General features: G+C 43.1%; 1 protein-coding gene and 1 pseudogene across 2 annotated transcripts; both read right to left on the bottom strand.

The window, feature by feature from the left end:
- Positions 1 to 10,732: 10,732 nt before the first annotated feature.
- LOC109896277 (troponin T, cardiac muscle isoforms pseudogene) lies at positions 10,733 to 11,512 on the bottom strand (annotated as a pseudogene).
- Positions 11,513 to 14,134: 2,622 nt separating this feature from the next.
- LOC109896370 (nectin-1) lies at positions 14,135 to 23,290 on the bottom strand. Of its 2 annotated transcripts, none has more exons than XM_020490615.2 (8): positions 23,178 to 23,290; positions 17,783 to 17,894; positions 17,329 to 17,676; positions 16,861 to 17,175; positions 16,649 to 16,757; positions 16,419 to 16,555; positions 15,601 to 15,721; positions 14,135 to 14,700 (listed from the first exon to the last, which is right to left on the bottom strand). In XM_020490615.2, the coding sequence occupies exons 2-8, from the start codon at positions 17,847 to 17,849 to the stop codon at positions 14,574 to 14,576; spliced, it is 1,224 nt and encodes a 407-aa protein (XP_020346204.1). In that variant the 5' UTR covers positions 17,850 to 17,894; positions 23,178 to 23,290; the 3' UTR covers positions 14,135 to 14,573. The 2 variants fall into 2 exon arrangements, with proteins under 2 accessions (XP_020346204.1, XP_020346205.1); XM_020490616.2 differs by lacking the exon at positions 23,178 to 23,290 and adding an exon at positions 18,264 to 18,667.
- Positions 23,291 to 23,302: the final 12 nt, after the last annotated feature.

Genomic DNA, 23,302 nt, shown 5'->3' with positions numbered 1-23,302 from the left:
ACACACGATGAGGAGGGACTGTGTATCTGTCTACGTCTTTATTTATTTTTGTCCCCCACGATGAGGAGGGACTGTGTATCTGTCTACGTCTTTATTTATTTTTGTCCCCCACGATGAGGAGGGACTGTGTATCTGTCTACGTCTTTATTTATTTTTGTCCCCCACGATGAGGAGGGGACTGTGTCTGTCTACGTCTTTATTTATTTTTGTCCCCCACGATGAGGAGGGGACTGTGTATCTGTCTACGTCTTTATTTATTTTTGTCCCCCACGATGAGGGGGGACTGTGTCTGTCTACGTCTTTATTTATTTTTGTCCCCCACGATGAGGAGGGGACTGTGTATCTGTCTACGTCTTTATTTATTTTTGTCCCCCACGATGAGGAGGGGACTGTGTATCTGTCTACGTCTTTATTTATTTTTGTCCCCCACGATGAGGAGGGACTGTGTCTGTCTACGTCTTTATTTATTTTTGTCCCCCACGATGAGGAGAGGACTGTGTCTGTCTACGTCTTTATTTATTTTTGTCCCCCACGATGAGGGGACTGTGTCTGTCTACGTCTTTATTTATTTTTGTCCCCCACGATGAGGAGGGGACTGTGTATCTGTCTACGTCTTTATTTATTTTTGTCCCCCACGATGAGGAGGGGACTGTGTCTGTCTACGTCTTTATTTATTTCTGTCCCCCACGATGAGGAGGGGACTGTGTCTGTCTACGTCTTTATTTATTTTTGTCCCCCACGATGAGGAGGGACTGTGTATCTGTCTACGTCTTTATTTATTTTTGTCCCCCACAATGAGGAGGGGACTGTGTCTGTATACGTCTTTATTTATTTTTGTCCCCCACGATGAGGAGGGGACTGTGTCTGTCTACGTCTTTATTTATTTTTGTCCCCCACGATGAGGAGGGACTGTGTATCTGTCTTTATTTATTTTTGTCCCCCACGATGAGGAGGGACTGTGTATCTGTCTACGTCTTTATTTATTTTTGTCCCCCACAATGAGGAGGGGACTGTGTCTGTATACGTCTTTATTTATTTTTGTCCCCCACGATGAGGAGGGGACTGTGTCTGTCTACGTCTTTATTTATTTTTGTCCCCCACGATGAGGAGGGACTGTGTATCTGTCTACGTCTTTATTTATTTTTGTCCCCCACGATGAGGAGGGGACTGTGTCTGTCTACGTCTTTATTTATTTTTGTCCCCCACGATGAGGAGGGACTGTGTCTGTCTACGTCTTTATTTATTTTTGTCCCCCACGATGAGGAGGGGACTGTGTCTGTCTACGTCTTTATTTATTTTTTATGTGTACGTATATAATGATTGTTCTGTGTTATTGTTGGTTTGGTCTGTATGGAAAATGTCAAATCAAATGTTTGAAAGAACCATCACAGGTAAAAGGGTTGATGATGGTTGAAGCCAGACTGTTATATAAAGCCATCCCATTAAAACCCAAACAGCATTTTATAGACGGCACTTGGGAATGGCAATGCTCAATGATCAGAGTTACGACCATCTTATATAACATGGTGTTTTGCACGGTAGTCATGACAACACAAAAGTAACAGAAGCAGGTATTTTGTTTCTTTGCCGTTATTCTCTAATTATTATTATTGCAATAATGTGATATAATTCTGTATCTTGACATGTACCTTGAAGGCGGCTTAGTATTTTCCCTGACTGTTTCCCTACTTTATTACTATCCCTGGTGTCAGTGCAATATGAATGATCTAGTCCACAAGGGTAGAATGTATTCACACCCCTCAATTTTTTCAACACATTTTAATGTTACAGCCTGAATTTAAAATGGATTAAATTGAGATTTTTGTTGGTCACTGGCCTACACACAATATCCATAATGTCAAATTAATACAAAAATGAAAAGCTGAAACGTCTCGAGTCAATAATTATTCAACTCCTTTGTTATGAAAAATGTACTTAAAATGTACTTAAGTCACATAATAAGTTGTATGGACTCAAAATGATCTGTAAGGTCCCTCAGTCGAGCAGTGAATTTCAAACAAAGATTCAACCACAAAGACCAGGGAGGTTTTCCAATGCCTTACAAAGGGGATCTATTCGTAGATAGATCAACATTAAAAAAAGCAGACATTGAATATCCTTTTGAGTATGGTGAAGTTATTCATTACACTTTGGGTGATGTATCAATACATCCAGTCACTACAAAGATACAGGCGTCCTTCCTAACTCAGTTGCCGTAGAGGAATGAAACCGCTCAGGGATTTCACCATGAGGCCAATGGTGACTTTAAAACAGTTACAGAGTTTAATGGCTGTGACAGGAGAAAACTGAGGATGGATCAACGACATTGTAGTTACTCCGCAATACTAACCTAATTAACAGAGTGAAAAGAAGGAAGCCTGTACAGAATAAAATGATTCCAAAACATGCATCCTGTACGCAACAAGGCACTAAATTAATACTGCAATTCACTGTTCATTCTGAATACAAAGTGTTATGTGATGTATTAGATTTGCCCCAAACATTACTGAGTACCACTCTCCTTATTTTCAAGCACAGTGGTGGCTGCATCATGTTATGGGTATGCTTGTGTCATTAAGGACTGGGGAGTATTTCAGTATAAAAAAAATACATGGAATTGAGCACAGGCAAAATCCTAGAGAAAAACCTGGTTCAGTCTGCTTTCCACCAGATACTGGGAGATGAATTCATCTTTTAGCAGGACTATAACCTAAAAGACAAGGCCAAATCTACACTGGAGTTGATGACCAAGAAGACAGGGAACGTTCCCAAGTGGTGGAGTTACAGTTTTGACTTAAATATACTCGAAAATCTATGGCAAGACCTGAAAATGGCTGTCTAGCAATGATCAACAACCAATTTGACAGATCTTGAAGAATTTTTAAAAGAATGGACAAATGTTGTGCAATCCAGGTGTGGAAACCTCTTAAAGACCTACAGCTGTAATCGCTGTATCACGGCCGTCTTCCTGGAAGGAATAAGTGGACCAAAGTGCAGCGTGGTGAATGTACATTTTCCTTTTATTTTAGTAATGGCACCAACAAAACAAGTTAACTACCCACACTGAAAGGAGGGAAAGGGCTACCTAAGTATGGTTCCCAATCAGAGACAACGATAGACAACTGTCCCTGATTGAGAACCATACCCGGCCAAAACATAGAAATAAAGAAACCTAGAAAACAAAAAATAGAATGCCCACCCCACATCACACCCTGACCTAATCAAGTAGGGAAATAAAACGTCTCTAAGGTCAGGGCGTGACACACTGCCAAAGGTGATTCTACAAAGTTGACTCAGGGGTGTGAATACTTATGTAAATGAGCTATTTCTGCATTTAATTTCCCCCCAAAATGTTTTCACTTTGTCATTATGGGGTATTATGTGTAGATGGGTGAGAACAAACATAGAGATTTAATCAATTTTAAATAACAACAAAATGTGGCCCTAGCCCTCACCCTCCGATCCAACATGATGTTCGGATGCACCGATCCTGTGCAGGTGTTGTTACACATGGTCTGCCACTGCCAGGACGATCAGCTGTCCATCCTGTCTCCCTGTAGTGCTGTCTTATGTGTCTCAAAGTACAAACATTGCAATTTATTGACTTGGCCACGTCTGCAGTCCTCATGCCTCCTTGCTGCATGCCTAAGGCACATTCACACAGCTGAGCAGGGGCCCTGGGCATCTTTCTTTTGGTGTTTTTCAGAGTCAGTAGAAAGGCCTCTTTAGTTTCCTAAGTTTTCATAACTGTGACCTTAATTGCCTACCGTCTGTAAGCTGTTAGTGTCTTAACGACCGTTCCACAGGTGCATGTTCATGAATTGTTTACGGTTCATTGAACAAGACTGGGAAACAGTGTTTAAACCCTTTACCATGAAGATCTGTGAAGTTATTTGGATTTTTTACAAATTATCTTTGAAAGACAGGGTCCTGAAAAAGGGACGTTTCTTTTTTTGCTGAGTTTATAATATTCAGACTGGCTGACACAGGCTCATCAGTAGGAGAGACAGACACACTGCTGTTATCTGCTGAGGGATTTCCCCTGATTGCAGCTCATCTAGAACATACCGTATTGATTTCCTATTAACACGACTCTCATATCCGTGGAAAGAGGCTGCTAGGCCTGATGATAAGGTGGTGAAAGGTGGTGGTTAAGGAGGCGGACCAGAGTTATTAACTTCTTATTGGCCTGTATTCATTACATTATCTTGTTTTTGGACAGTAATTGCTTCAATCTTGTATTTGTAATAGGTTTTGACAAAGATTTGATTGTACATTTTGTATTTCTGAATTTACATTTGAAATCATTTTAATATACATATATCATCCAGTGGATGAAAGCAACAAGAAAAAGCTGAACCGAGGGGCCTGTGGAGCTGTCAGTGTCAACCACGGCTGTTGAAACCCTTTTCTTCCACCGCAATCACAGGGAGGAAAGATGAAAGGTTGTGATGCAAACGTATTGATATAAGTGGCCCAAAATAGACGTTTTACCCCGCGGACAAGAGCACACTGAAATCAACTTTCATTACACTTCCCACCGCAATGATTTGCTTTGACACGAGCATCCAGCCCCATGAATAACCACGACATGTTAATTCATGTTTACTCCGGCGATGGGGATTCTGAACTACTCGTCTTCAGAATGAGAGCTGCTCAAGTCTCAGCAGGGTGCCACGTATGGGCATTTGGAGACAGCAACAGAAACTGGCGGAACATTTTATAGTTGATTATGCACTGAATGCGGTTGTTATTAATTAAAGTATTCTCCTGTGTTGTGTACATTGGGGATAGGGTCTGGGATCAAATGGCATCCTGTGGTGAACAGGGCCTCCATTAAAGAATCCAAACTAATTACCAGAAATAATTAAGAACATTTTATATAGAAAAAAACAAATCTCTTCCTCCAATTTATCAAGCTAGCTGCAGTGTAGGTCATAACGTGCTACTATCCTAACTCCAAAGACATGAATCAACTCTTGTTCTCTCTAAACAGTGTTTGGCCGTGACGCACACAGGCTTCTCTCTAGAGACCTCATCAGCCAAGGGAAAGACACAATGCCACCTGGCTGGTGTTCTGTGTACCCGTGTGCCTGAGCTACCCTGTTCCCTTGTCTCACAGTCAGTACTTCACTAAAGCCTGTCTGAGAATGTGTCTGAGAATAGTAATTAAGGGACGTGGGAGGCCTTTTCTCTTTCTGTCGTTTAAATTGGAAACCTGAGCCATCACGGCCATCACTGTGTTATAACCGGCACAACAGGTGCAGTTTGGTGGTACACTCCTGCCACCGCCTCTGAGTCCCAGCAAGTGATAATAACAGGATGGAGCTGGGATCAGAGCCCTCCACTTGTTGGGTTGATTTACATGCTGTGCAGAGATGGCGAGGCGGCGTGAATCACCGGGAGAGACAGAGAGGACACGGTGGGAGGACATGAGCATGACTCTTGATGCAGCTGTTCATCAAGCCCATCAACTCACAAAGATGTACAGCTCACCTCCCGGCAGCTCACTTATCCACAAATGTCCGCAGCAACAGCTGTCCCGGGAAAATGCTTCAGCATCCCAAAAACACCACGAGCATGCAGAAAAACTCACGCTGGCACTACTAGGATACAAAAGATTCCAATGTATCCACACACTACTTAGTGGGCTTAGCTAACAATGATTAGTAATTATTCACTAAAGGAAAACTATTTCTTAATGCAACTTTACCATGACGCACAACACCCACAAGCCGTTCATTGAGGAGGCAGCCAGGTCAGTGGGCTGTGTTAGCCCTGACTTGTTCGGCTAACCCCTGCGCCAGCCTAGCATACAGCTGATGTCAGACAGCCGGTATTGTAGAGGAGCTATGTTTTTTATGAATGAGCTGCCAGACTCCCACTCCTCTAAAGCGATGAGTCATCCATTGGCCCAGTGTCTTACAGTATGTCAGTGGGCTCAGCTGACGGTCTGCTGTTAGGAATAATGAAACAGGTTTATATTTAGCGTACCCACACACATGCCAGGGCGCGTGCGCACATACACACACACACACACACACACACACACACACACACACACACACACACACACACACACACACACACACACACACACACACACCAGAGGAGCTGGTGGGAGGAGCTATAGGAGGACAGGCTCATTATAATGGCTGGAATGGAATCAATAGAATGGTACCAAACACTTCAAACACATGTTTGACTCCGTTCCATTGAGTCCATTCCAGCCATTATAATGAGCCCGTCCTCCTATAGCTCCGCCCACTAGCCTTTCCTGCTACAAACAAATACAGGTCTACGAAAGTAGAAACAACAATGCAATGATGCAACGATGCCAGCAATGCAACAAGACAAAGTGCACTACATCCTCTGAGGTTTTACAGCTCTGCCTTAATGAATGAGCTTATTAACCAAAAAACGCTCTACTCAGAATCTCTGGAACAGAATGTACTGCGCATCTGTTTATTTTGCCACTCAAGTTCCCCTCATTTGTGCACTTAAACTGAGACTCACAGAGTGCTAAGTACTGTGTTAAAGCAGTTAGAGATGTTGCATAAAGTTCACAGGGAATATCCATCATAGACTGGGTACACACATGAGATCACCCCTATCACCATGCACATTATAAAGCCTCACTGTCTGCCTGATTGAATGATACCAGTACATTATTTCCCCCGTCCTCTGAAAGGCCTATGATGAGTTGGGGAAGTGGTCCTAATGGTATGCATGCTGGAGGAGTGACACAGGCTCTTTAAATGGCCAGAGGGATCAGGGCCTGTAAACTCAGAGGAGACTAGGGAGGCGTGGAGATGAATGTCCCTGTCAGAGGGGATAAATCTTCTTCATACCGCTGGCTGGTAGCAGGTCCCACCTCAATTTGGAGCTGGGTAGAGATAAGCCCTAATGACACTGTCTCCCGGGCAGACTAATTTATCCACAGGCTAGAGAGAAGCAGCTCTGATATCTTCCCTCTGGCGCACGCTGTTTGTGTCACTGCAGTATCTCTGTCTGTGTGTGTATAATGTACAATAAACCTTACATCCAGATAACAACCCAACCTCATATACCTACCTCACAAGTCTCCTGATTAGTCACAATAATCTAGCAAATACAATTAGCCAGATGAGATGGTTACCTCAGTGCCTCAGTGCAACTAGTGAGCTCAAAACAAGCCGATATTGAGGATTTCGTACACAAAGGAATTCAAATCAACCTAATGATTACTTCAAATACAGGTTATTTGATTTGGGTTCATCTCGAGAAAATGTGTCTCTCCAAATCCACTGTAAAGAGTGGCTCCATAATAGATTCAGCCCACTGTTCAGTGGTTGTTGGGTCTCCATAGAGATGAAAAGACAGACTTATAAATGCCAAATGAAAGAGGGCATAGCTCAGACACCTGCTGTGATCACAAGATGTTTGAAGTTTCTGTCCATTTCCTGCGTTTCAATCTCTGTCCATTCTAAATCGATGAGGCTACTTGCTCTTATAATTACTATAGGCCCGCTGATGTGTCCTTTAGTCTACCAGGGACAGGATGTACCACATTCCCCCTGAAATAACGGTTGAGTCACAGATGCAATAGCACATCAGCTGTGTGAGTGGCACAGCACATTATACTTTGGGACTGAAATGCGATGGGTAGCCCTGACTTTCTCAGACGCCTTTCCTCACACAGACAGACAATAGTCTCTTCTACTGCACTTAGTGGTTGTTATTCACACTTAGCTTGACAGATACATCGGTACAGATTGCAATGTTCTGTGTTATTCTAAGTTGTTTAACCAACTAAAAGTTGCGCTTTTGTAAACAAAAGGCTTCAGTGGATATTTAGCTCCAGCTCCCGAACCCCAGGAGCAGATTCTAAGTGTTATTTCTCTGGCAGTAATTACTCACCGGCTATCTAATCATGACTCCATTTAACCAATTAAAGGCCACTTTCCACTACTGACAATGGTAATAATTTAAAGGCAGTGAGCAAAACCTGCAACACACAGGCCCTTAATGAACCTACAGGTGGATGCCTACAGTACAGTATCATATGGCGTCGCCTCAGCATCATGTCCTTTCAATCACCCGCCAACCTTCTCTTTCGAAGTCTAATCATGGATCCACATCTACATCGAACAAACAGATTTCCTGTTCATAACTGGTATCAACTAAATGCTTGTGATTCTCTGTGCGATCAAGAGATAGCCCTACCGTATGACGAGGGCAGTGTGTGTGTTGTAGATGAATGTGTTGTGTGTGTGTGTGTGTGTGTGTGTGTGTGTGTGTGTGTGTGTGTGTGTGTGTGTGTGTGTGTGTGTGTGTGTGTGTGTGTGTGTGTGTGTGTGTGTGTGTGAGAGAGAGAGTGACAGCTGTCATTCGCTGTGTGGGCAGAGGCCCAGAATGTCCTATGGTCTCTGCCGGGCCATAATGAGCAGGTGACCCTGCAGCTGCTGTCACTCCTCACACACACACACACACACGCACACACACAGGGATGCGTGCTCGCACACACGCACACACAGATCTAGCCTCTAATCACACAAACAGGGTCACGTTTCAAGAGTGCATGTGCATCCCAACACCCTAACAGGAACATTTTAGGATTTGAAATGCTAATTGATGAAGAATAGCTCTGGTTAGAGCTATATTGTTTTGAAGATGCTCTTGAAGAAGCATGCAAACTTTTGATTGGGAACCATGTGTGATTCTGTCAGTTGATGTGAGATTGTTGAGCCTGTGTTTAAGACAGCACATTTCATTTCTCATTATCTGTAGTGGGCGAAGATAAATGACTATAGTGTACACATAATTAGCTGTTTCAGCTTGTCAGTTGAACCCAATAACTATATGAATAATCCTTTAACCTAAACAAAGCACCTTTAAATCATCATAATACAAAACAAAATTCAGCAACAATGGATGTTCATTCCATGAATTCAATGCTCCCACACATCCCCACATGGACTTGCTGACGGAGAGGCTAACTCAAACTGAATCTAGTAAGTAGATCAACTCCCTCTGAACTGATCCTGTCTGAGCTGTAGTCAATCCAGACGTTTCTAGACTTCTATCAATATCAACTTCCAGCCCTTTCAGCCGAGTGGGGAGGGAGGGGCCCTGATTGCTGAGTTGGCCTACCGCACAGTCTCTATGGAAACCTGTTGGCATGTACTGTAGCAGCGCCTGGGAGGCTTTCATTTGTTCTTATGGTTACAAGCAGCTCTCGGCAATAGTAAGGCCAGCCTAAATGACAATCAAAACTGGACAGCAGAAACATTGTCCCCAATTGCATTCCCTATTATGACACAGCTTTCATTTCAGTTCATTGATTTGTTGTTGCCAAGTGACAATTTGATTGTTTTTCAGAATAGTTCAGAAGTTGAGGGCAGAATTGCCAGTAGAAACAAGTAATTGTGAGGCACAGAGCTAAGGGTTCACAAGTGTAGAGGAAAATGGGAGGGGAGGAAACCTCTTATGGATGAGGTATGCACAGTGGTCATTACTTCAATGAGCGCCAAGTTATGCATGCTATCGACGGTGTTAAAGAAAAGGTACATTCAGACGTTCAACTGTAAACTGGTCACTTGGCGCCCTCTAGTGGTTGTCCAGACTGTCTCGACACAACGACACAACTCCAGCTTAATAACGTCTCAGTAGTGCAAGTACATCTGATAATATTTGTTGATACTCTTTAGCACTAAAATTGGTTGAGTAAATTATACTGCCTCATATAATGGATTGATAGGCCGTAATTGTAAATAAGAATTTGTTCATAACTGACTTGCCTAGTTAAATAAAGTTAAAATACAAAAATGCAGTACATTATTGCCATTGAATACCATAGATTCAGCCATTACGTCTCCTGTTGATTGAAGGTGGATGGCCCGAGATGGCTGACTGTAAACACCCATCAATGGAATGACATCTATCACTCAGAGGGGCAGTTAAGATAGTGGGCTCCCCAGAAATAGAATTCTGGATTATGGGTACACTCAATATGGGCAGCAGTCCACCCAACAGCCACCCGCATTGAATGGGGATACCCCTTTTCGGATTTTGAACCCATAGTTAACTCCTTCAGGCCAATACAACTGCATTCCCCACCCTGAGCATGGCAGAGACTAAATGAGCTCTTTACAGTTCCATGTGTGCCACACCTGTCAGGCACGAGCCACGTTTCAACCCTCAGAATTGGACCAAGACAAACAAATAAACATTCATGACGTGTAAAAAAAAACATTTTGCAATGTAGTATATTATCCTTTGGCTTGCATTTGACTGGTTCAGTAACCCTCACAGTAGAAAGAGAGGAATTTAACTAACCAGCTACAAAGACTGCTTAGGTATAATAACGACCACAACTGCACCCAACATTCACACATTTTATTAGAATGATCAAATCAAAACTGTGTTAACAGCATTCAAACAATTAGCTTGATCTGTGAATACGATATCAGGAACCATATACCTTGTGAACCATATTCAAATGTTTACATCAGACAACTACAGTCCCCAAAGAAAGTTACAGCCTGTACAAAACCTGTAAATACATTATGTAGCCTGATCAGTTATAGACCTGCTTAGCTAACGGTGTACTGTAGAAACCCACAAACAAACAAACAAGCAGGCCTATACCCAATCCTCAGGAAATATGATAAAGCAGAAGCAGGTGGATGTACCTAAAACGGCCCAAAGACAGCTAGGCTAATCTGATCATGTCGGGGTTGTTGCTGTGTGACTAATGTAACTTCTTCGCCCCGCGGGTGGCCTTGGCCACCTTGGAGCCCCTCTGGTGGTCGCTGACGCGGTTCCGCAGCACGTTCACGTCGTACTTCTGCCTCTTCAGCTTCTCAGCTAGGTCAAACTGCTCAGCGTGTAGCTGGCGCTGCTACTGCCAGAGCTCGCGGGACTTCTCCGCCAGCCTCTCCTGGTTGAGGTGGTCGATGTTGAGGGGCTTGCGGCGTTCCAACAGAGCCTTGGTCTTCTTCTCGCGCCCCGTCAGCTTCTTGCCCTTCTTCACGTCCCCCTTCTGTATGTAGCCGCCGAACGCCTTCTTGGAGAAGACGTTCTTCTTCCTGGCATCCTCCTCGGCGAGGAGCTTGGCCTCCTCTTCCCGGCAAGTCCGCTCCTCAGCAAGACGGGCCTGGCGCTCAATGTTCTGCTCGGCACGGCGGCGCTTGATGCGGCTGCGGAGGGCCACCAGCTCTTCCTCCTCTTTCTGGTGGCTGTAGAAGTGCATCTCGATCAGGCTCTGCAGGTCATTGAAGTCCTTCTCCAGCCTCTTGTGGTGGAGGTCATCAAAGTCTAACTTCTCGCCGTCGGGCAGCTTGGGAGGAGCGATGTTGGTAATGTACTTGGTCCGTGGCTTGGTCTCCCCCTCAACGTGTTCCCTCTCCTCCTCATCTACCTCGTCCTCCTCATCTTCCTTATCCTCCTCCTGCTTCTCTTCTTCAGGCTCCTCTTCCACCTCAGATGCCTCCTCTACTTCTTCCTCCACAATATCCTCTGTGTCAGACATGATGTTAAGCCTGCCTCTGAGACAGTCAAGAAGTCAAGTAAGAAAGACCAGCGGAGACACACACACAGAGACCAACGTGTGTCCCAACAGTCAAGAGGGGAAGTGAAGTGAACTTTCAGGCGTGGCTGCTTGGGCTCTTTTAAAGCATTATCCTGAATATGTGTCTATAACCCCACAGTCTAGCAGAGCTGTTCAGACAGATGGAATGGAGTCTATTTTCTCCTTCAACAAGTCTGCCCCCTCTCCTGAACCCCGACCCCAGACTCTCCCCATCATTCCTTTCCAAGGACAATCGGAGTGCCCTATTTCAGACGCACAACAGATGCACTCGGGTGTCACTCAAACCTGTGCTCTCCTTCAAGCCCGCAATCGAATGTATACATCACAGTCACAGCATGATTTTTGTCGGCGTCAAGTGAAGTTCTTACTCGTATACTATGGGGTTATTTATGCACTTGGTCATCAAGAGGGAGAAAAAGAGAGACAGAGTATATGGTAAGTACACCTATAAAATAAAAAAAAGTCATAGTGATCAAATAATCAAAGGGATGAAATTTCCTAATTTCAGCTTAGAAGAATGAAGAGTAATAGTTTAATAGTGGAATGGCCACTATATCTATAAATATACAATGAATGGTCACTATATCAATAACTATATAATGAACAGTCTATATATCAATAACTATACAATGAATTGTCACTATATCTATCAATATATAATGAATGGTCTCTCATATTCCACATAGAGTGATATATCAAGCACATATATGGGTCATGCACCAAAGATAGACCATTGAAAAGGCTTGTTGCCAGTTAAAGTAGCACTTCGTTGTTAGAATGTGAACACCAGACAACGTAATTGCGGTCACCTCACTTATGCCATTACGTCATAACCACCTCATCTTGACTGTAGCACATTCATCTAGAGGCCTCGTTTTTCCACTGTGACTTACAGGGTTTACCGCTGAGCGCATCCAAGAGCAAAGCATGTCATTACAATATATAAAGTACCCTTTGCAAGAACACCAAAGCTGTGTGTGTATAATCTTTTCAATAGTTGTCCTTCCTACAACTATTTGAAATATGTTCACTTTGCTAATTGATACCTCAAATTAGTATCAATTTCCCCTAAATAACAAAGAAACTATGAAGAAATGCTTGACCACTGTTCCATTTTCATGTTGCACTTTGTAAAAAATAAAAACCTCTTCCAGTTTGCCAGCCAAAGACGACCCTACCATAGTAAATACTATTTGAGCACAAGCTTTCAACTGATCCTCCTGGAGTGCTGACAAAAAACACCCGTCCAAGAAAGATGGGGCCCTAAAAATACAACTTCCAACGAGAACAATTTCTGAACACTGCCTAGTCTCCACTTCGGAATGTAATTCAAACATTCTTGCAATAGATGACTCCAGCTTTCAGGGTCGAGTGGATAGCTTTTTCAATGTTTACTTCTTGGGCACTGATGGCAACAATAGAATACAGTGTTCAGCACTTAAATATCCAGCCCTTGAGTTAGGAGTGCGAAAGGACAAATGTGGTTTTAGTATGGGATAATTGACAGGTGCTGTGCGTTGTCCACGGGTGTCCCCTATGAACACTGAGAATTCCAATAAACCACTGTGCCGTGGAAGATTGATCCTCTTAGTGAATATGTAGCCTTTTCCTCAAAAGGCAACAGCAAAATGGCAGAGTACAGGCCTTGGACTAAGGGCTAGGATTTGGGGACAGACAATAGAAGGATTTTGAAAGTGTCCCTGCACTCCACAGCCTAAGACTCACCCCTGAAGATTGCCAGCCAGTACCCACAACTAAGAGTCACAGTATTAAGGCCAGTACCCACAACTAAGAGTCACAGTATTAAGGCCAGTACGGAGCCTCATTAAAATAGTCATAGCATCAGAACAAGCATCCGGTGCAACACAGATGTCAGTTTAAATGAGTTGAGAGAACATTTCAACCGTTTGTGGACTAAAGCTCTTCAACTTCTAGGGGAACGCCCCCAGTCCTCCATACCTAACTATTTTCCAATTGACACATTTCAGTGAGCAAAAGAGGAACCCTCCAACCCAAAGAATTTTTTTTTACCAAACTTCAACCCTGCTGATTGGTCAATTATAAGTAGCAGGTGGTGGTCTGGTTTAAAATGAAGACTTTTGGTCACTGATGGCAAGGGACAACTGTGTCCATCAATAGGAGAAAGGAGAAGTACAATTGACCAGGACTAGAAATAGCCACACTACTGCCTCCCCTCTCTAGTATTAAGACTAGTGAAATGTGTCTTTTCATTTACAGTATTGTTTAGTTATGTGTTACAGTATTATTTCTATTCAAATTCAGACCTCACCTGTCTTTAAAACAGATTATTATCCTCTCTTTTGTAAGGCATTCCAGAGTAGTTCTTTGTTAGCCTCTAATTAAATATTGAGATGAAAAAACAAGTGTTTTTTTGAGCCTGTGTTTTAAATAGATCCCATTTAAGATAGTTGCATAGATCTGTCAGACCTAAGCCTGTAATGTTGCCACAGGCACATACAGAATATAGTATACTAAACACACTTCCAACAGGTCAACCCCAAAAAATAATTTGCACTAGGAATGAAGGAAACGGTGCCCTCAAATGGTCAAACCATGTAGTTATTTTATGCAAAAGTAACTGCTACATTCCAACACAGTACTGTATGACATAATAGATCTACACAAATACAGTGATATTTAAACTTGTTTGAGGAATTTTTATAATTCAAACGATTAATGCTGTGCACTCTTACGCCTAATACAATCTCGTATGTCGAGGTACAGTTTTACCATTACCAACTCGTAACAAAACTGTGTCTGAACATTTTTACATAAACAGTCAAGACCATATCAAAAACGTATAAATCCCCATAGAAATCATCTTCACACTTGTGTACAGTAGTGTGCTGTGGACTTCTTAACAGTTTAGATGCTAGTTAGAACACGTCAACATAAAAAAAATGCAAGAGCACAAAACAAAACATGACCCTGTTTCTAACATCGAGAAACCCCTCATGTTACCCAATCAACACAATCCTTATCAAACCGCACCTTTCTGTTTCTCAACCTCAACGGACTCACACGCTGGAGAATCCTGCAGTTCTTTACGGCTTACCCTTCCTGGGTTTTGGGTGGCCTCTCCACTACAAAGAAACAGTGCCATGGCTCTGCAAAGAACACATAGTGCCTTCAGAAAGTATTCATACCCCTTGACTTATTCCAATTTACTTTGTGTTACAGCCTGAATTCAAAATGGATTAAATATACACTACCGTTCAAACGTTTTTTTGTCCATTAAAATAACATCAAATTGATCAGAAATACAGTGTGGACATTGTTAATGTTGTAAATGACTATTGTAGCTGGAAACAACTGATTTTTGATGGAATATCTACATAGGTGTACAGAGGCCCATTATCAGCAACCATCACTCCTGTGTTCCAATGGCAGGTTGTGTTAGCTAATCCAAGTTCATTACAAAACCCTTCTGTAATTATGTTAGCACAGCTGAAAACTGTTGTTCTGATTAAAGATGCAATAAAACTGGCCTTCTTTAGACTAGTTGAGTATCTGGAACATCAGCATTTGTGGGTTCGACTACAGGCTCAAAAGGGCCAGAAACAAATTTGTTCTGAAACTCGTCAGTCCTTTCTTGTTCTGAGAAACGAAGGCTATTCCATGCGAGAAATTGCCAAGAAACTGAAGATCTCGTACAGCGCTGTGTACTACTCCCTTCACAGAACAGCGCAAACTGACTCTAACCAGAATAGAAAGAGGAGTGGGAGGCCCCGGTGCACAACTGAGCAAGAGGACTGGGTGTATTGATACACCATCCAAAGTGTAATTAATAACCAGCTCAAAAGGGATATTCAATTTCTGATTTTTTTTAATCTAAATTTAATCCAGTTTGAATTCAGGCTGTAACAACAAAATGTGGAACAAGTCAAGAGGTGTGAATACTTTCTGAAGGCACTGTAAATATAATTTTAGACAAAGCAGCAGCATATAATGATACTTGTCAATAAAGGTGTGTGTGCACAGTTTGACCTGAAGTTGTACAATGTTACCTCCCTCTCAGGGGTCCTCTGGAAAATAACAGCCAGAGTGATACAGTTCCAACGCAGAGGAAGAGGAGGAGGAAGGGGAGGAAAACCCACAAGGCTACTGGTACAATGGAGCGCTGATCAACTGCAAATAGGAAAAACAGAACCTTCACTTTCCAACAATCTACCTTTTCTTAAATATTATAAGTAAAAATAATGGAACATAACTTTGTGTTGAAAACAGAGCTGGAGATATATAACTAAGTGAACAAAACATTAGGAACACCTACTCTTTCCATGACAGACTAACCAGGTGAAAGCTATGATCCCTTATTGATGTCACTTAAATCAGTGTAGATGAAGGAGACAGGTTAAAGGTGGATTTTTAAGCCTCGAGACAATTGGGACATGGATTGTGCATGTCTGCCATTCAGAGGGTGAATGGGCAACACAAAATACCTTTAAAAACGGAATACGGTAGTAGGTGCCAGGCACACCGGTTTTAGTGTCAAGAACTGCAACGTTGCTGGGTTGTTCACGCTCAACAGTTTCCCATGTACGCTAAGAATGGTCCACCACCCAAAGGACATCCAGTCAACTTGACACAACTGTGGGAAGCATTGGAGTCAACATGGGCCAGCATCCGTGTGGAACGCTTTCGACACCTTGTAGAGTCCATGCCCCGACGAAATGAGGCTGTTCTGAGGGCAAAAGGGGGTGCAACTCAATATTAGGGAGGTGGTGTTCCTAATGTTTTGTACAGTAAGTGTATGTTCAAGTTCTGCAGAATGTATGCTTCAAATAAATGAATTAAATGTCAAGACGGCTACACACGCCATTACCTTTATACACATATAGGAAACCAGATGCTGCTCCGTATGGGTTGGACACCTCACAGCTGTACAGACCACTGAAGTCAGGGCCTACCTTCACTAACTCCAACAAGCCCCCAGTCTCATTGAGGTTTGATCTATTCAGTCTAAGACAAGTGTAGACGCATAGCAAAACATAGATGTAGACACTGATCCTTAGAAAATGGGTTGGGGGAAATGAAATATGGTGAACAACTGACCTCTTCCATGTGAACTCTGATGGAGGGGGGTTGGCATCTACTAAACACTGAAACGCCGGTGCCTGGGGTGGCTTCTCATGAATGATGATTTTGACCGAATTTGGAGGATCTATAGAATAGGCATAAAGTTGTACCACATTATTTATGTGCTGTTACTGTTGTGTCTAATATGGAGTAGAAACCCTGCGGCTGTTGTCATTGAGAATACTCACAGTGTATATCTATCTCGTAGGGAACGACCTTCTGCTGGCTCAGAGTGGTGTGGTTCACCAGGCACTGAACCTCCTGTTGGTGCATGACTCTGGAGGGCTCTCCCTTCAGGTGGACCCTCACTGTGGCGGTGTCGTCTGGGTTCAGTGTAGTGTTGGTTGAGGTTGTCAGACTCAGTGGTTGTCTTGCACTGGCCGTGCTCCACCGTACATCTGCAGGGGGCTTGGCGTTAGCCGCTGTGCATGTGGCCAAGATGCTCTCCTGCCCCTCAGCAACCACGGGTGGAGTATCCACAGCAACCGAAATCACAGGAGGAACTATTGGGAAAAAACACAAGAAACACATTGACTTAATATGAATTTATATACTTTAAAACCTAACCCTTGGATAGCAGGTAAAGGAGCACCGCTAACATAATTATATCAAACGATTCATTCCATTGGGGAAATACATGATAAATAACCTCTTACTTTGGACATTGAGGTGGATCTCTGCCTTGTATGGCCCACTGGGGAACACAGTGAAGATGCAGGTGTAGATGCCCTCATCAGTCAGGGACACATCCCCCAGTCGGATAGAGCCCACCAGTGCAGTGGTGTTCCCAATGAAGCTCACCCTGTCCCCCCGCCCCTTGACATGTGATGGACCCTGGCTAGGGGTGATGAGGAAGAAGTTGTGGTTGGCACGGTAACCCCTGGTACTCTTCTGCCATGAGATCTGGATGAGCTCCTCGTTTGTCTCCATGAGCTCACAGGTCAAGTCTGCGTGTTGTCCCTGAGTCACTGTTGGGCGGCCATTGTAAGAGATGACTCTGATACCTAAAGGAATATTAGCAGGATGCATAAGAGAGCAAATTCTCAGACTCTTCTTGATATTGTGGAGAACAAATGTTATGGGTTTGCTTTGCATCGCTCCTACACTCACCAACTCCAGTCTCAGTCAGTATGAGACAGAGGTCCACCAGAACCCAGAAATATGTTTGATTTTCCATTGGTATGTGATCTTGTGTATGACAACTTCAAGTAAACTTTCTAGCCTGGGGGGAGGGGGACACACAGTTTAGACCTATGCATAAGCACAATTAGAATGAAACGAGCCTGAGATGTAGACCAAGAGGCAAGATCACAACACCAGCAACCTAAAACATGGGTCCAGGGGCAGAATGGGGAAAGAAACCACAACGACACATTTTTCTCCCTTGAAGGCCCCGTTATTATCTAAATACTAAGAATGATAACATGCTGACTAACACTTCAATGTTAAACTGATTGTGGCAATAGGCCGAGTTTATCATTAGTCATATAAACACATTACTCTGATTATCTTAACTCAGCAAATCATAATTGAAGTAAGCACACGACTAGATTAATGATTAATCTTTCGAATTACTCGGACATGTAAACACCTTAAAATTGGAGTTCCAGCAGTGTATTGGATCTGCACATGGCAGCACCAGCAGCACCAGCTAGCCTCTTTTGCGCGAGTGAAGTCAGTTCTGAAAAACTTAATGCATCGTAGAAATTGTTTTCATATTCAAACTTTATGTCCAAACTCAGAATGAAATAACCTTCCCAAAAAGAACATGGTCGCTGTGATAGAATCTTTACGTTGATTGCAGATGATTTTCAGCATTTATCAAAGTCCCACCAGGTCGCCCGATTTCAGATGTGTCCATGTAAACAGGATTATTGGGGAAATCGTTCTTCTTGCAAAGCATGTAAACATTTTAAATCAAACAAATATATTAATCTGCACACACAAACAAGTTCGCCAGGCCTACTGGGCTACAAATGGGGTGGGTAGGTTGACCTCAGGTCTCCCCACAGGAAGCCTGAGGTATGGGGAGCGGGGGAATCTATCAAATAGCACACCTCTAACTTTGTACAGTACTAATGCAATTAGAAGAAGATTATGCATGTAATGAAATAGGCTAACAAACATAAGTATTATACTAGCCTATGTTGCTTGCTATGCTATTACACGTAGGGTAACAATATTCAGTTTTCTGTCCAACTAGCTTACATAACATTGGATATCATTTCATACAGGTTCATCATGATAATGTGTGTAGCCTGCAGCAAAACGATTACAACCTAACTAGCACATTATTGATTTGGTTAACTTTCATTGGGGTGACATCATAAAGGTTTTTTGTGATTGTATTGACTCAGTCCTGAGCTCAGTAAGGAGAATTTACAATGTTGTAGGATAACTTAAAAGACATCTATATTAGGCTGATATTTTGTATCTTTTGTGATATATTGAGTCTTTTGGAGTGTCTTATGCCTAGAATTAGCCAAGGAGGTCATATGATTTATTTGGTTCTTATTCTGAAGGTTTGATAAATTGTGCATAATGACATGTATATTTAATTGTGCAACAAATGTATTGGGGCACTTCTGAAATATTTTGGAGCACCCTCTGGCACTGGCCAGGATGAGGAGCCATCAACCTCCTCAGCCACACAGGTGTCGTCGCAAATGTTGTCTGAGCCTGAGGATGAAGACCCATTTGCTTCCACTTCTCCCCAGCAGGATTCTTCAGGTGTGTTTGTGAGCACATGTGTGTGTGTGTGTGTGGGTACACGCACATGTGTTTATGTGTGCATCCCTGCATAACAAAAACAACATAAATCATTTCCCATTTGCAAAGATTTAAGTTTCCATATTGTAGGTAACAATGATGATTTTATTATTACTGGGTGTGTATGTCAGATGTTCCACCACTAGAAATGCTGTGAATCACGTGTGTAAACTAATGCCCATGTGCTCTCCATCAGAAATGCCTGTAGCAGCATCCCCACCAAGTCCTGCTACTGAGTATGAACCACTGTCTACAGGCCCTGCTGCTGAGGTTGAACCACTGTCTACAGGCCCTGCTGCTGAGGTTGAACCACTGTCTACAGGCCCTGCTGCTGAGGATGAACCACTGTCTACAGACCCTGCTGCTGAGGATGAACCACTGTCTACAGACCCTGCTGCTGAGGATGAACCACTGTCTACTAGACCCTGCTGCTGAGGTTGAACCACTGTCTACAGGCCCTGCTGCTGAGGTTGAACCACTGTCTACAGGCCCTGCTGCTGAGGTTGAACCACTGTCTACAGGCCCTGCTGCTGAGGTTGAACCACTGTCTACAGGCCCTGCTGCTGAGGTTGAACCACTGTCTACAGACCCTGCTGCTGAGGATGAACCACTGTCTACAGGCCCTGCTGCTGAGGATGAACCACTGTCTACGGACCCTGCTGCTGAGGATGAACCACTGTCTACAGGCCCTGCTGCTGAGGATGAACCACTGTCTACAGACCCTGCTGCTGAGGATGAACCACTGTCTACAGACCCTGCTGCTGAGGATGAACCACTGTCTACATGCCCTGCTGCTGAGGATGAACCACTGTCTACAGACCCTGCTGCTGAGGTTGAACCACTGTCTACAGACCCTGCTGCAGAGGTTGAACCAATGTCTACAGACCCTGATGCTGAGGTTGAACCACTGTATACAGACCCTGATGCTGAGGTTGAACCACTGTCTACAGACCCTGATGCTGAGGATGAACCACTGTCTACAGACCCTGCTGCTGAGGATGAACCACTGTCTACTAGACCCTGCTGCTGAGGTTGAACCACTGTCTACAGACCCTGCTGCTGAGGTTGAACCACTGTATACAGACCCTGCTGCTGAGGTTGAACCACTGTCTACAGACCCTGATGCTGAGGATGAACCACTGTCTACAGACCCTGCTGCTGAGGATAAACCACTGTCTACTAGACCCTGCTGCTGAGGTTGAACCACTGTCTACAGACCCTGCTGCTGAGGTTGAACCACTGTATACAGACCCTGTTGACTGGCCTTCAGTTCTGACTGACAGAATTCAGACACAACTAGTTTGCAGAGGACCAAGTGAGGTAACACCTAACTTTGTTTTCCCAAGGAATGAGAGTGATAGAAGAAGTTGCCACCACCAGTATTTCAGGAAGACCTTGGTGAGTGGTGAAAAAAAAAAAAATCGCTAGAAATTGGTTGATGTATTCTGAAAGAAACAACAGCTTCTTCTGCTGCAATCTGTTTTCTAAGAATATAATATATTTAGCAAACTCAGGACTAACAGACTGGAAACATGCAAGTTCTTTGCTGACTTCACACGACAGCAGTCCAGAACACCAAAATTGAATGAAAACATGGAAAGAACTGGCAATGAGGATTAAAAAGGGGGAAACAATTGATAAGCATGAGATGGCACTTATGGAGGCTGAGAGGATAAGATGGAGAGAGGTGTTGACACATCGGACTGCTATTGTGCAGTCTCTGGCAGTTAGAAATCTGGCACTATGGGGATACACAGAAACACTGTACTCTCTATCAAATGGACATTTCCTCAAAGAGGTTGAACTGATGGCACAATTTGATGCAGTCATGAAAGAGCACCTTAACCGTGTCCAAAAAGGGACCTGGAGTCACACCACCAGCTACCTTGGCCACCAAATACAGAATGAACTCATTGATTTGTTGAGCAGCAAGGTCATTTCAATAATGGTGAGAGACATCAAGCTGGCCAAATTATTCTCTATCATTCTAGATTGCACCTCAGATGTCAGCCACACAGTTGTCAGTTGTGATTAGCATTGTGTCACTGAAGGAGGAGCCCCACATAAAGGAACATTTTATGGGGTTTTGAGGCAGAGGAGTCCAGGGCCAACATTTGCTTGAGCTGCTGATATTTATACCTGAAAGAGAGCTCTCAGAAATGTACCCTAATTTGTGGACTGCTCTCAGAATGTGTCTCACTCTTCCAGTGACCGTAGCTGAAGCAGAGAGGAGCTTTTCAAAGCTGAATCTCAACAAATCCTACCTGAGGTCCACCATGTCACAGGAACACCTTAGTGGCCTTGCTGTCATCAGTATTAACCATGCAATTGCTGGGCACATTTCTTATGATGATGTAATTGATGACTTTGCATCAAGGAAGGCAAGAAAGTTCAGGGTTTATGGCAGTTATGCAATTTAGTTTGTGTTTCTTGTTTGAAGTGCAATAGTGTAATAATCAGCTTCCTTTTTTATAAGTGTGTTATTCTATGTGTATTTGTGTGATATAGGACTTGTGCGTTTTTTGTTAGCAATAAGATAAGAGTGAAATTATTTGATTCTCTTTTTTATTTGTATTTATATACTACAATTTGTTTCTATTTTTCTTTGTTACTTTTTTAGTCTTATTTCCGTATATATATTTTAATATGTATATAGTTTTCAATGTTATGATTATCTGTGTTGTCCCAAATGTATGAATAAAAAGGACAGTTAGTGCTGAATGGTTCTTTTTATTTATGTGTTGCACCCGGGGTGCGACGCATCTCCGTCGCGTAGAGTTGACCGAGCTGTTGATTGTGGCCTGTGGAATGTCTTCCCAATCCTCTTCAATGGTTGGATATTGGCGGGAACTGGAAAACGCTGTTGTACGCGTCAATCCAGCGCATCCCAAACATTCTCAATGAGTGACATGTCTAGTTAGTATGCAGGCCATGGAAGAACTGGGTAATGTTCAGCTTCCAGGAATCGTGTACAGATCCTTGCGACATGGGGCCTATTACCTACTGTTCATTTGAATCATATCTTTATATTTAACGTTGCCTGTTTGTATTAGTTGCAAAAACATTGGCAACTCTGTATTTGTAGACAAATGTGTTTAAGGTATCGGCGGTCACGGAGAGAGAAATAAGGTAATTATATTTTTAGGCCGAAAAAGCGTCTAAGGATGCCCTTTAACGTAACTCTTTTCTACATGTGGCCTGTGCCAGGCGTTAGATTACGAGCGTTTTCACGTGCAATTGGTTTTGGGAAACAGCTCGGAGATGTAACGATGCTCCTACAAAGGTTCTAAGGATAAACTCGATCATTTTGGGAAACCCTTCTACGATCCAAACACATAAAAGACACACCCTCTTCCCTCAAATGAACTTCTCATGATGAGTTGACACTTGCAGAGCGAGTGAAGAATGAATGGACCGCCCTTGCACTGAAATGTGCCACAAGTTCGTCCCACGGTTGTTTTCAGTCATCATGGAACCCACCTGGAGCTGTGGTGTGTGTGTTTATATGCACTACAGTCATTTATGATTGCATTTCATATCTTGGCTAGAAGACGACGCATGCTAGCCATCCGACAATATCAGGTAAATCAAACATTACTATGTACAAGTGTGATGTCAGGGAAAGTTGTATGTGCTAAATAGTTTCAAAAAGCTAACAACACTTATGATACGTGTTTGTGCCATCATGTGCATTACTCGCACAATTTCTAAATGATTAACATTCGTTTTTACTTACACTTGTATGTTTACTTCTCCATGTTGATGTGGATTTTACGTTTTGGCTGATTTAGCGGATGTCCAATCATCGCGAACAGGATTGCGGTCCAAACACTTAAGACACACCCTATCCCCTCAGCCCTC

This window comes from Oncorhynchus kisutch, linkage group LG9 (genome assembly GCF_002021735.2).
Source record: "Oncorhynchus kisutch isolate 150728-3 linkage group LG9, Okis_V2, whole genome shotgun sequence".
Taxonomy (NCBI): Eukaryota; Metazoa; Chordata; class Actinopteri; order Salmoniformes; family Salmonidae; genus Oncorhynchus; species Oncorhynchus kisutch.
The sequence above is the reverse complement of the archived record's forward strand: the minus strand, read 5'-3'. Positions and strand labels throughout refer to the sequence as shown.

Coding starts and splice junctions, on each gene's coding strand:
- LOC109896370 (XM_020490615.2), bottom strand. CDS start 17,849: ATGGAAAATCAAACATATTTCTGGGTTCTGGTGGACCTCTGTCTCATA. Junction 16,556..16,648: donor TCAGAGTTCACATGGAAGAG/GTCAGTTGTTCA, acceptor CACTTGTCTTAG/ACTGAATAGATCAAACCTCA. Junction 15,722..16,418: donor TTTCCTATATGTGTATAAAG/GTAATGGCGTGT, acceptor TCCTATTTGCAG/TTGATCAGCGCTCCATTGTA.